We start from the raw sequence: 12,496 nt of genomic DNA on the forward strand, positions 1-12,496 counted from the left end.
TCATATCGCTCAGGAAGGAGACGCATTCTGTCTCCTAGAGATGAACATAGTTTGGTGCGAAAAGTGCAAATCAATCCCAGAACAACAGCAAAGGACCTTGTGAAGATGCTGGAGGAAACAGGTAGACAAGTATCTATATCCACAGTAAAACGAGTCCTATATCGACATAACCTGAAAGGCTGCTCAGCAAGGAACAAGCCAATGCTCCAAAACCGCCATAAAAAAGCCAGACTACAGTTTGCAAGTGTACATGGGGACATCTTACTTTTTGGAGAAATTTCCTCTGGTCTGATGAAAGAAAAATGGAACTTTTTGGCCATAATGACCATCGTTATGTTTGGAAGAAAAAGGGTGAGGCTTGCAAGCCGAAGAACACCATCCCAACTGTGAAGCTTGGAGGAGGCAGCATCATGTTCTTTGCTGCAAGAGGGACTGGTGCACTTCACAAAATAGATGGCATCATGAGGAAGGAAAATTATGTGGATATATTGAAGCAACATCTCAAGTCATCAGCCATGAAGTTAAAGCTTGGTCACAAATGGGTCTTCCAAATGGACAATGACCCCAAACATACCTCCAAAGTTGTGGCAAGATGGCTTAAGGACAACAAAGTCAAGGTATTGGAGTGGCCATCACAAAGCCCTGACCTCAATCTGATTTAAAATTTGTAGTCAGAACTGAAAAAGCGTGTGTGAGCAAGGAGGCCTACAAACCTGACTCAGTTACACCAGTTCTGTCTGGAGGAATTGGCCAAAATTCCAGCAACATATTGTCAGAAACTTGTGGAAAGCTACCCAAAAAGTTTGACCCAAGTTAAACAATTTAAAGGCAGTGCTACCAAATACTAACAAATTGTGTGTAAACTTCTGACCCACCGGGAATGTGATGAAATAAATAAAAGCTGAAATAAATAATTCTCTCTACTATTATTCTGATATTTCACATTCTTAAAATAAAGTAGTGATCCTAACTGACCTACGACAGTGAATGTTTTTTACAATTAAATGTCAGGAATTGTGAAAAACTGAGTTTAAATGTATTTTGCCAAGGTGTATGTAAACGTCTGAATTCAACTGTAAATGTTTGGAAAGACCTACTGTGTGACGGTATACTCTACCCAAAACTATTTGAACAGCATTTGCTAATTCTGTTATTATTATTATACATTCTGTTTTATGACCTCATATTAAATGAGAGAGACTACACTGGATTTTTGTAATTTTAGAATTAATTTGTCACCCTGAAAGACTTTTTACAATAAACTAGAATAAAAGTTTATTAAAATTGGTGAACATTTTTTGAAAAAATTCCAGTTAGTTACATGACATAAAATATGCACCTTTTCTTTTACTTTCATGTAAAATGTTACCTCAAATCTTGATGCTGTTAAATAAAAAAGATAATGGACATGCTTTGTGTCAACAACTGTACCAGTGAAAGTGTGTATGCATTTGTGTGTTTGCTCTGGCCTCCAGCTCGTAGTGATCCTGTCTCTGCTTGCCCTTTATTGCTAAACCAGAATGCAAGAGTAAATCTAAAAGAAAATGGCTGGCTGAATTCAAAAAATTCAAAACAAACTGTGATAGACATACGCCAATGTTCTTCATGTTACATGTGATACCAGGTTAGGTACGGTTGGCTATGAATCTCTGTTTCCTCTAATTATGTGTTTATTGCACAGCTGGATCCAACTAGAGTGCTATTGATTTTGCAGTTGTCCTTAAAAGCTTTCAGCTGGTCAGTTGGTTTCCTTTAATATTGCTATAAGGAGTTTATATTAGCAAAATTTTATGAAAAACTAAAATATAATTTCATAGCTATTTATTTTTAGATTGATGTGATGTTTTCACTGTCAGTCTTTTTTTTATTTAATTTGTTATGATTGTATAAACTGCTGTTAGTGCAGTCTTCATTCCTGAGGAGGGTTAAGCCTGAAACCGCATGCTTTGCATAAAACTGCCCCACCTATAGCATTCAGCACTCATGTACAGCAAAGTAACAGATGCATGTTCCTGCTAATCTACACCCGCACAGCACAACACAGGGTTAGACCCTTCAGTTTGTTTGCATTTGTTTTTAATTTACCTCCATGCATTATGTGAATTAGAGCAGGATTGTAAATAAATTTTCAGGATTTGGGGGGGGGGGGGGGGGGGGGGGGCAAATGTAATAATTTAAAATTCAACCACTGAAAAACACATATTGCTCAACTAATCTGAATGAGGATGGGAGAGGGGTGTGTTTGTGGTAATAAAGTCCCTGGATTAGAGGTTGATGGATACAGAAAGGCATAAAAGATTTAAAATAAACTAAAATGAAACTAACAAAAGCTCACACTCCACATCATACACAAACGCAAGCTGGGCCATGTTAAACCATAATGATAAAAACACTCTCTCTTAGTGTCTCTCTCTTAGTGGATGTGTTTGTATTAAACTTTCACTTATTGATTCAAGGTGAACAGAGTTGTATGTTTGTGTTATTGCATATTTTTAGTATGTAAAGATTATATGCAAATCAAATGATTACAACTAGCAAAGATAGAAGAGAGGCGATAAATACTGTATATACTGTGAATCAGTGGGATGCATTGCATAACTATATTAATCAACAGCATACATCAAAGTAAATGCCTATTATCACCATGTCTCAATTCGGCCTGATTTTAGATTGAAAAGGTTTTACATTTGTAGATTTTAAGGGATAGTGCACCCAAAAATGAAGATTATCTCATTATTTACTCACCCTCATGATATCCCAGGTGTGTATGACTTTCTTTTTCACCACAACACATTTGAAGAAAAATAGAAAAATATCTTAGCTCAGTAGGTCCAAAAAATCAAGTCTTCTAAAGTGACATGATCACTTTTGGTGCGAAAAAGATAAATATTTAAGTACTTTTTTAAACTCTAAATCATGCTTCTGGTCAGAAGCAGTATTCACATTGGCATTTGAAACATGTGAGAACTGAGGCAAGTGCATCACAGCCAGAAGAGCAGCGCTGTTTACAAGTGAGGAGGAACGCTGTACAGTAGCTTGGTTGGTTTTGATTTAGATCTGTATTGACTTGTTTCTTTACTCACAATGGTGCGTTTGTGTGCTATCCTAGATGTCTCAACCGAGAGGAGAACGTGAGATTACATCTGTATTCATGGCAATGCGAATTCGTCACACGAGAGACCGGTTGGACTCCACCCTCTCGTGAAGCGTTGGATTATAATTACAAAGTACTTTAATAATTATCTTTTTTTGCACCAAAAGCGTATCAAAGACATTTATGCTAACTTTCTGTGATTTCTTTTGAGCTTCAAAAGAGAAATCACCATTCACTTGCATTTTAAGGACCTACTTAGCTGAGATAGATCAAACTGCAATGATCTGGTGGGGTTTTTATTATTTTTTATTTTTTATTTTTTGGAAGCTATGTAAAACAAAACAGATGCCAATCTATTAATTCAGGTGTCCGAACCTTTTGAAATTATGAAAATTTGGCATTGGACCTGCTTAATTAGTTTTTGCTTAAATATGCAGTAGTAGTTTGTGAATATGTCATAATTTAATGAGCCTGTTCTCTTGTCTTTTATTATAGTGTACATTTGTACCACCATGTGCTCACCTGAGAATGGAAGAGGGGTATGAAGCAGGGGTTTTTGGGGTTAGGGGTGAAGGACACATTCACACTCTCAGATATTACCAGACACATTCGGCACACTCAGCTCTTTCTGCCATCAATATGGCCATTGTGTCTCCAATTAAAATGGGAGTAGTCTACAATCCACCAACCATTCATACACTAACACACCAGAGAATTGTACCCATCCACACACACATGAACTGTTGAGCATGTGAATGGTAAAAAATGGTTTCTCCATCCCTCTCACCACACTTTCCCTCATATTCATTCCCTCATACATCTTGTAAGCTTGGTTTAATTTTGATTTGTGACACTATTAAAGGGAACATGTTCATGTTAGTTATTTTTGTGTTCTATATGATTCGGTTTTATGGATATGTCTTTAGAAATACTGATATCTCATGGCCAATGAGAGTCTGTTTATAGGGGGTCATTCTGTTTGGTTTAGATCATATTTTACAGCATCTCATCTGAACCCATAAATATGGCAGTACAGAACTGATGTTAAGTAGAGAACAGATGGATTTTGCATGTGCAAATGTTGTATGTCCATGATATACATTCTATACTGTGTGTGTGTGTGTGTGTGTGTGTGTGTGTGTGTGTGTGTGTAAGCTCATACTCAGGCTGCAGTAATGAGGGCCTTTGTTAAACCCACAGAACAGCTATTTCTGCCAGTGGCTGGAAAACAGGCACAGTCCAGATTCCACATCCTAGATTGGGACTGTTTCCACCCCTTCTACCTTCCAGAGAAAGAGAGAGAGCAAGAGGGATGATAGAGAATGCCTACACTGTAAAAAAATGAAGTTGCATTTTATCCCGCTTATGGGGGTTTTTGAGTCACAGAACCTCAAAATGTAAATTACTATATAAAAACATATTAGACCATGAATATTCCCCTAGATGTTGTCCCAAATAGTCTAACAGAGTTGTCTGAACAAACAATTTCTTATTGAACAGTGTTGCTGATGTGTGAGTTCCCAGCATGCATTGCAACACAAATAAATTATGTGGTTTGTGTTATAGGCTTATTTCTTGCTGTTTGCTGACTTTATTTATGCTGTTTTCGTTTTAGTTGTGTGGTGATGTTTTGAGCTCATCTTTTAACTTAATGAGGTTTGTAAATTGTCACTGTTATTTGAGGTTGAGGTTGTGTGTTAAGGGTTGAGGTGTATTGTGTGTCTATGTCAAACAATTGTACATACTGTCTTGCCTTGCAAGACATACCTCTCTCTTCTGAGGCAAAGATTGCAAGTAACTTCATATATATATATATTTAAATGGTGACAAAATAAAAGTTCTCATATTGCGAATTGTTAGTTGGCTGTACTAGAAATTAGTAGTTTACATTTTTAGTGATGGTTGTGTGCTCATGCCACCTAGTGGTGTGGAATGATATCACTGCAGACTGTATGTTGGTTGACATCTGTAATCATTGAGATATCCATGTATAGCCATCTTATGTTTATGAAATTATAATATTACCTCTGCAGGGCAGGAATGACCTAACATATTACCAAAACGTTAACTGCTCCGGCCAAAGAGGTAGTGAAAGCACATGTAAATGAGAGCATTGAAAATGAAGAATTACATACCCTGTGTGCGTGTGTGTGTGTGTGTGTGTGTGTGAGGGGTTTTGGAAATAAAAAAATTGGAAGGTACCTAAAGGATCTTTTAACGTTTTAATTGAAACTGGTTAAACGTGAAGAGGTGTTTCTACAATAGTTGTCATCAGAGCATACCTGGTGTGACTGGCCACTTCCCAGTGTTTGAAGCACACACTTTTGCAAGAACTGAAACCATGCCTAAAAACAAAGCGGGCTTGTACATCTCATTTCCACATTGAGCACATTTTACATGGAGGGCTACGATTCAGGTATAAGAGAGAACGTATTTTGATTATTCAGTCTTTGTTTTCTTTTGTCACCATCTTTCACTGTCATGTACCATATACATGTTTTTAGTAGCCAATGATCGTACTAACTAGATGCTGATATGCAAATTAGCTTCTTGTTGTAACTCGATCACTCCTCTCTAGATTCTGTATGTGTGTGTTAATAGATACAACTCTACATCTTACTATGTTGTGTTATGAGTGTTGTGCATTTGATCATTGTAAAGAGTCTTGTGTGCAAATTCAGTTAATTTATTTTTGTCTTGTATGTACAAGTATTTGTGTCAGAGAAGAGAGAAAGAGGCAACTCTTGTGTTTTTAGAGTATTATGATATCTGAATATCTTAAACATTTACAATAATTGTGCAACACCATATTGCTTTTCATCCAACCTTTCCCTCCTTCCTTTTCTTCCCTTATATTATTTTATATTCCATTTCAATCTTAATCCTATTACCAAATATAACTTTCTATCTTTTAATTTTGTCTTCCTTCCTTCCTTCCTTCCTTGCTTCCTTCCCCTTTCTCCCATCTTTTCTTCTCCTTTTCCCCATTCCACTCCTCCCACAGATGAACCGACCAGTCCAAGTGCAGATTTGCGGGCGTGTCATATCCCCGCCTCCTCCGTTGTGTCCAGTGGTAGTCTTAAGTCCGCCCCTGCAGTGGCCACAAGCCCCGCCTCCCCAACCTTCACCTTTCCCTTCAGACTCCTTTTCTCCCTCGACTGCAGTGAGTGACCGGAGAAAGAGAAAACTGTTCTGTTACTACTAAATGACCAATTGCAAATCATTACTATCCTTAAAAATATTCTCACAATCATGTGCAATAAGATACAGATATGACTGCCTGGAACTGTACATGCAAAAATGCCATTCAGTTTGAGGAACTGTTTAATAATTGTTCCTCTTCGAGATACAAACATTCAGAATCTGCATGTCAATGATGTAGAGCTTCCCCTACTGCATGCATACTCATACTGCAAAACTACATAAAATCTTCCCAGATAGAAAAGTATCTGTGTACTGCATGCGCACACTGCATATGTCCACTTGCTCGTTCGGTAATGTACCGCCTTGCAGCATCTTTGGACTTCACTGAAGACCTCAAAGTCCTATCTTAAAAATGTGGTCACTTCCGTGAAAAATTCACTTTCATTCCTCACCTTATTTTAGACTACCCTTTTCCTGTATCCTACTCAGCTCAATACTAACTGTCTTGCACAATGATATATTGTCAGACTAATGGATGAATTGACTCACTCACTCTCTCTCTCTCTTCATGAGCAGATGATGCCAAGTCTAATCGTCGTTCCTCTTATCTGTTGGCCATCACCACTGAACGCTCCAAGTCATGCGATGAGGGTCTTAATGCATATAGAGAAGAGGGGCGAGTCTTCTCGTGAGTTTTTGGTCAAATATATTTTATAGATAGTATTGGTGATATTTTGATTTAAGATGTGGGTTGATTCTGTGTTTGAACAATTCTCATTGTGGTCTTTCAACAGGAAGCTTCCAAAAAGAGTCAAGAGTTTCTTTACTGAAGGGGTGAGTTTAATTTTATGAATTACAGTAGAGACTGGCTCATACACTCTGCATGAACCAAATTTCCTCTTTTTTGTGGTTAAAAAAGGAATGTAATCAGAATATTATAGCTTTTATATTTTCTCTTTCATTATTCTTGGTCATTGTGTATTGATCCTGTCAATTCTATTTGTGTTAGAAGTGTATTTGTGAGTTGTGTAACTCTTCCCTGTGTCATGCATGTAGTCTCTGGACAGTCTGGGTGCAGCTGAGGAGGCTCGCACTAAACGACACTCTACCTCTGAGCTGGGTAGCATCAGCTATAGTGACGTGAAAAGAGAAGGCTGGCTCCACTTTAAACAGATCCACACGGTGAAGGGCAAGGTAAGAGAAAGACAGGTGTGAGGGTTAGCATAAAATCCAGAAGAGGACTGACCCTTGTTGTTTCTTTGTATTTGTCGGCAATGTCGCAACACAAGAGTGGTCTTGAACTTTATACTTACACTTATTGGTGGGGATTGAGCATCATGCAAAAGTTTCCAATGTTACCAATGCCATTTTAGTAAAAGTGTATGATACAGCTATACACAGAATACCCTTGTATGTATATTTGCAACCAAAAGGTTATTATATACCTGCCCCCCCCAACAAAAAACAAAAAAACAAAATGGAACCAAATCTAATGTTCGGTTCCTCTGCCAATGCAGACATAACAATGTAATAAAATATGCTATACTGTACATGCATCAGAGCCACTTTTTAGCTTTCCCATTCTCATGACAAACTTATTTTGCATATTATTTTTTGTGTTTCATTGTTTCCCGGGATTAAAAAAATCAGTGTCACCTTTTTGTGATTTGCGTGCCATTTTTGTGCCACCTTAGCAGTGAAATGTAGCATGTTATATTTTCACTGGTCAAGTGATCTCAATTTAATGGCACCTTCTAGGGGGACCACCCTCATGTAAAATAAAACTGACTCGAGTCTTCTGACTGTACATCATTTTAAACACATTTGTTAAAAAATACTATGCATTTCTGTAGGTAAAAAACTTTAGTGCACCTTCAAGGGGTATTGTACCTGTTATAATTTAACTGTAAGTTGCTTTGAATAAAAGCGCAAACTAAATAACAATTAATTAGTTCACCTTTTGTTTATTATCTCTAATCTATTTTATTTATATTTGACTATTTGAAGACATTTTGTCTCTCTCTTTGTATCTTGAAGAAGGTGGGTAGTGCCATCTGGCCTTGGAGAAGAGTCTTCTCAGTGCTTCAGTCCCATTCACTCTTCCTTTACAAAGACAAGCGAGAGGCAGTGCTCAAAGGGGCAGTGCTGGGAGGTGGGGCTGAGGACGAGCAGCCAATCAGTATCCGGGGTTGCCTTGTGGACATAGCGTACAGCGAAACGAAGCGCAAGAATGCACTGAGGTTGACCACACAGGACTTCTGTGAATACCTGCTGCAGGCTGAGGACAGAGAGGACATGCTTGAGTGGATCAGAGTCATCGGAGAGAACAGCAAGACTGACAACGAGGTGAGAAAGAGGTGGATACATAAATAGAGAGCATGAACGAAGGTCATATTGCATCATTAGTAACTGGAGTCTTTCAACAGTATGAAAGTCTGTACCCATTAGGGGTGTAACATTTCAAATTTCTCACAGTTCAGTTTGTATCATGGTTTGGAACGGTTCGGTATTCGCTATGTTCAAGAAAATATATATATACTGCCAAATCCAAAGTAAGAATACTCTATTATTTGGTAACAAACACTACAACAGGTTTGCCCTACTAAAATCACCATGGTTTCACTACAGTAACAATAGTTTAACCATGGTATCTGTAGTAAAATCATAGTAACCACAAAACTAACATAGTTACTGCCATGGTTACAATACTATAGTAAAATCATGGGAACTATATGGGAACTTTAGTATTACTGTTGTAAAACAAACTATGGTTAATTGTATCAAAACCATGATTTCTGCCAAGAAAACCATGGTGACAGCAGTCATGGTTATTACAATATTAAGACAGTAAAACCATGGTTAATTGGTAAATAATAGGGTCCTTAACTAAAAAAAAATACTAAATCAACTTTTTTTTTTACTTAATAGGCCTACCTGCATTTATCCTACATGCATGAACATAAAGTGCATTTCAGGCTCAACTCATTATATATTCAACATTCAGAAGCTGTACATCACAATAGAACAGGGGTCAGAAACCTTTTTTCACTAAGGAGCCAATTTTAAAATTTTTGGTTGATGCATTTTTTCTAAAGAGCCATAGCACAAACTAATAATTTAATATTTTCAAAAAAAGTTTTTCAATAAAATAAAATATTTATTATGCCCATAGACTACTCAAAAACACAAAAACAAACAAATATGCAACAATTAATAGGTAACATATTGCAATATGGAATTGAGTAAACGTGTTTTTTACATTTGTTCATGAAAAAGTTTACTTTTGGGCGATATGTAAAAAAATATTTTAAAGATAATCGCCTTAAAAAATATCACGATATCCGATTATACCATCAACCCCTCTGCCGAGGGTCAGTGAATATATTTGCTTAATTGATTTTGCTTTAAAAATTTAATTAATTTATTGAAACACAAAAAACTTAAACAAAAGACATCTCTAAATTCAAATGGCACTTTGAACAAAATGAAAAAAGCAATTAAAATAACAAAATGATCAAACAATCTTATATATAACCACCCCAAATTCAAACATTAACCGTCTCTAACGACAACAGGTGAAAAATTACTTATAGCCTACAAATGAAGAACTAAAGACAGTTATAAATGTAAAGATAATAATAATCATAATAATCATAATAAATAAGCCTAATAAATTCCCATGTGTTCCCAAAAAAATGCTGCCAAATGTGTGTTCTTATCTAATGTGTTTGTATTGTACTTAGGTAATACAGTTTATGCTGCCTAAAGAAAAGAAAATAGAACTACATTTTAGGTTCAAGGTGTCTTGTATTATTTTATGATTGAATCACTTTTGTCTTTGTTTAATATATATATATATATATATATATACATTGTTGGCCAATAATGTACAGATTTTGCTCTTATGGAAAGAAATTGGTACTTTTATTCACCAAAGTGGCATTCAACTGATCACAATGTATAGTCAGGACATGAATAACTTGAAAACTTCTTAAACTACTTCAAAGAGTTCTCATCAAAAAATCCTCCACGTGCAGCAATGACAGCTTTGCAGATCCTTGGCATTCTAGCTGTCAGTTTGTCCAGATACTCAGGTGACATTTCACCCCACGCTTCCTGCAGCACTTGCCATAGATGTGTCTGTCTTGTCGGGCACTTCTCATGCATCTTACAGTCTAGCTGATCCCACAAAAGCTGAATGGGGTTAAGATCCACAACACTCTTTTCCAATTATCTGTTGTCCAATGTCTGTGTTTCTTTGTCCACTCTAACCTTTTCTTTTTGTTTTTCTGTTTCAAAAGAAAAAAGAAAAAGTGGCTTTTTCTTTGCAGTTCTTCCCATAAGGCCTGCAGCCCTGAGTCTTCTCTTTACTGTTGTACATGAAACTGGTGTTGAGCGGGTAGAATTCAATGAAGCTGTCAGCGGAGGACATGTGAGGCGTCTATTTCTCAAACTAGAGACTCTGATGTACTTATCCTCTTGTTTAGTTGTACATCTGGCCTTCCACATTTCTTTCTGTCCTTGTTAGAGCCAGTTGTCCTTTGTCTTTGAAGACTAGTGTACACCTTTGTATGAAATCTTCAGTTTTTTGGCAATTTCAAGCATTGTATACGAACCAAATAGCTTTCAACTGTGTTTGATATAATGGCAAGTGATTTTCTAGCACCAAATTAGCAATTTAGCATGATTACTCAAGGATAAGATGTTGGAGTGATGGCTGCTGGTAATGGGGCCTGTCTAGATTTGATCAAAAATGACTTTTTTCAAATAGTGATAGTGCTGTTTTTTTACATCAGTAATGTCCTGACTATACATTGTGATCAGTTGAATGCCACTTTGGTGAATTAAAGTACCAATTTCCTTACGAAACAGCAAAATCTGTACATTATTCCAAAACTTTTGGCCACCAGTGTGTGTGTGTGTGTATATATATATATATATATATATATACACTTCCAAACAAAATTATTCAACACCCCTGACCAGCAGTAAATTCTGGTGATATGAATTAAAACACATAAACTAAAACCTCAGTAAACAGTCAAAGTAAGTTTTTAATACACATTTGAGTGATTTTGAGAACAAAGAGTTCAGTTTACCCAAATTTTAAATAAAAAATAACTAATTCTCTCCACAAATGTCATGTCAAAAATATTCAATCCCCAAAATCAGTCATTTGTGGAGCATGCTTTATCCTTAATAACAGCAAATAAATGTTTCAGGTAAGTGTTCTCAGGCTTCGGACACCTCTCTATTAGAATTTTTACATATTTCTCATGAGCAAAAGCTTCCAGCTCATTGGCATTCTTTGGTGTATGTGCTGCCACTGCTTCCTTGAAATCCCAACAAAGGTTTGCAATGGGATTTTAATGATGGACTGAAAGGGCCATTTAAGGACATTCCACAACCTGTCCCTGAACCAGATTCTGGACAACTTGGATGTATCCTTGGTGTTATTGTCTTGCTGGAAAGTCCAGTGATAACCGAGCTTCAATTTACACACTGAAGGCATCACATTTTTCATGCCAAAATGGCCCGATACCTGAAAGAATCCATGTGTCAGTCACATAGTCAGGATAGCCGTTTCCTGCAGCCGCAAAACACCCCATAACAGGACTGACCCACCTCCAAGCTTGACTGTGGGGATGGTGTCGTTCTTGTCATCACCTTGTCATCTTACTCCAGACGTACTGCTGACCCATGGATCTAAAACTCATTTTCAGTTAGTGTCATACATCTATAAAACTTTCTTCCAGGACTCCACAGGTCTTTCCTACTTCTTTCCTATTACTTCTTGAATATTCAAGTCAACATTTCCCTTGGTGAAGTTTTGCTTTCTTCCACACCCCTAGAAGGTTGCTGTTGTATCATATTTAAAAAATGTATGAATGGTTCTGCCAACTTTGTCTATTGGAAATTGAAGTGCCTTGGAAATGTACTTTTAGCCATGACCTTTCTTGTGTAATAAAATAACCTCCTCTATTAGCTTTTGAGACAGCTTATTTTTAATTGCATTTTTTGCATAGAAATACATTTTTGCTTACAACGCTAAACTTAAATTTTAAAACTTAAGTGCCATTGCAGATAGATGTCTTAATTTTGTTTTAAAACAATTACTTGTGTAGCCTTACATATTTAAGAAACAGCTACATGCAATAGAGGCTGAACAATTATGACATGGCTGTATTTTTAAAAAATCCTTCTATTTAGAAGTATTAGGTTATATATATACACTATGACTTTGAATGTGTCACTCAA

General features: G+C 36.7%; 1 protein-coding gene across 5 annotated transcripts in view; it reads left to right on the top strand.

Moving 5' to 3' along the window:
* Positions 1–12,496, top strand: part of LOC127450133 (rho GTPase-activating protein 23-like) — a 137,845-nt gene that overhangs the window by 107,956 nt on the left and 17,393 nt on the right. For all 5 annotated transcript variants that reach the window (XM_051713940.1, XM_051713939.1, XM_051713938.1 and 2 more), the window contains 5 exons: positions 6,099–6,257; positions 6,815–6,926; positions 7,033–7,072; positions 7,295–7,432; positions 8,276–8,584. In XM_051713940.1, the coding sequence (XP_051569900.1) occupies positions 6,099–6,257; positions 6,815–6,926; positions 7,033–7,072; positions 7,295–7,432; positions 8,276–8,584 (758 nt within the window). The remainder of the gene's footprint in view (positions 1–6,098; positions 6,258–6,814; positions 6,927–7,032; positions 7,073–7,294; positions 7,433–8,275; positions 8,585–12,496) is intronic.

The sequence above is a fragment of the Myxocyprinus asiaticus genome, chromosome 13 (assembly GCF_019703515.2).
Source record: "Myxocyprinus asiaticus isolate MX2 ecotype Aquarium Trade chromosome 13, UBuf_Myxa_2, whole genome shotgun sequence".
In the NCBI taxonomy this organism is placed as follows: Eukaryota; Metazoa; Chordata; class Actinopteri; order Cypriniformes; family Catostomidae; genus Myxocyprinus; species Myxocyprinus asiaticus.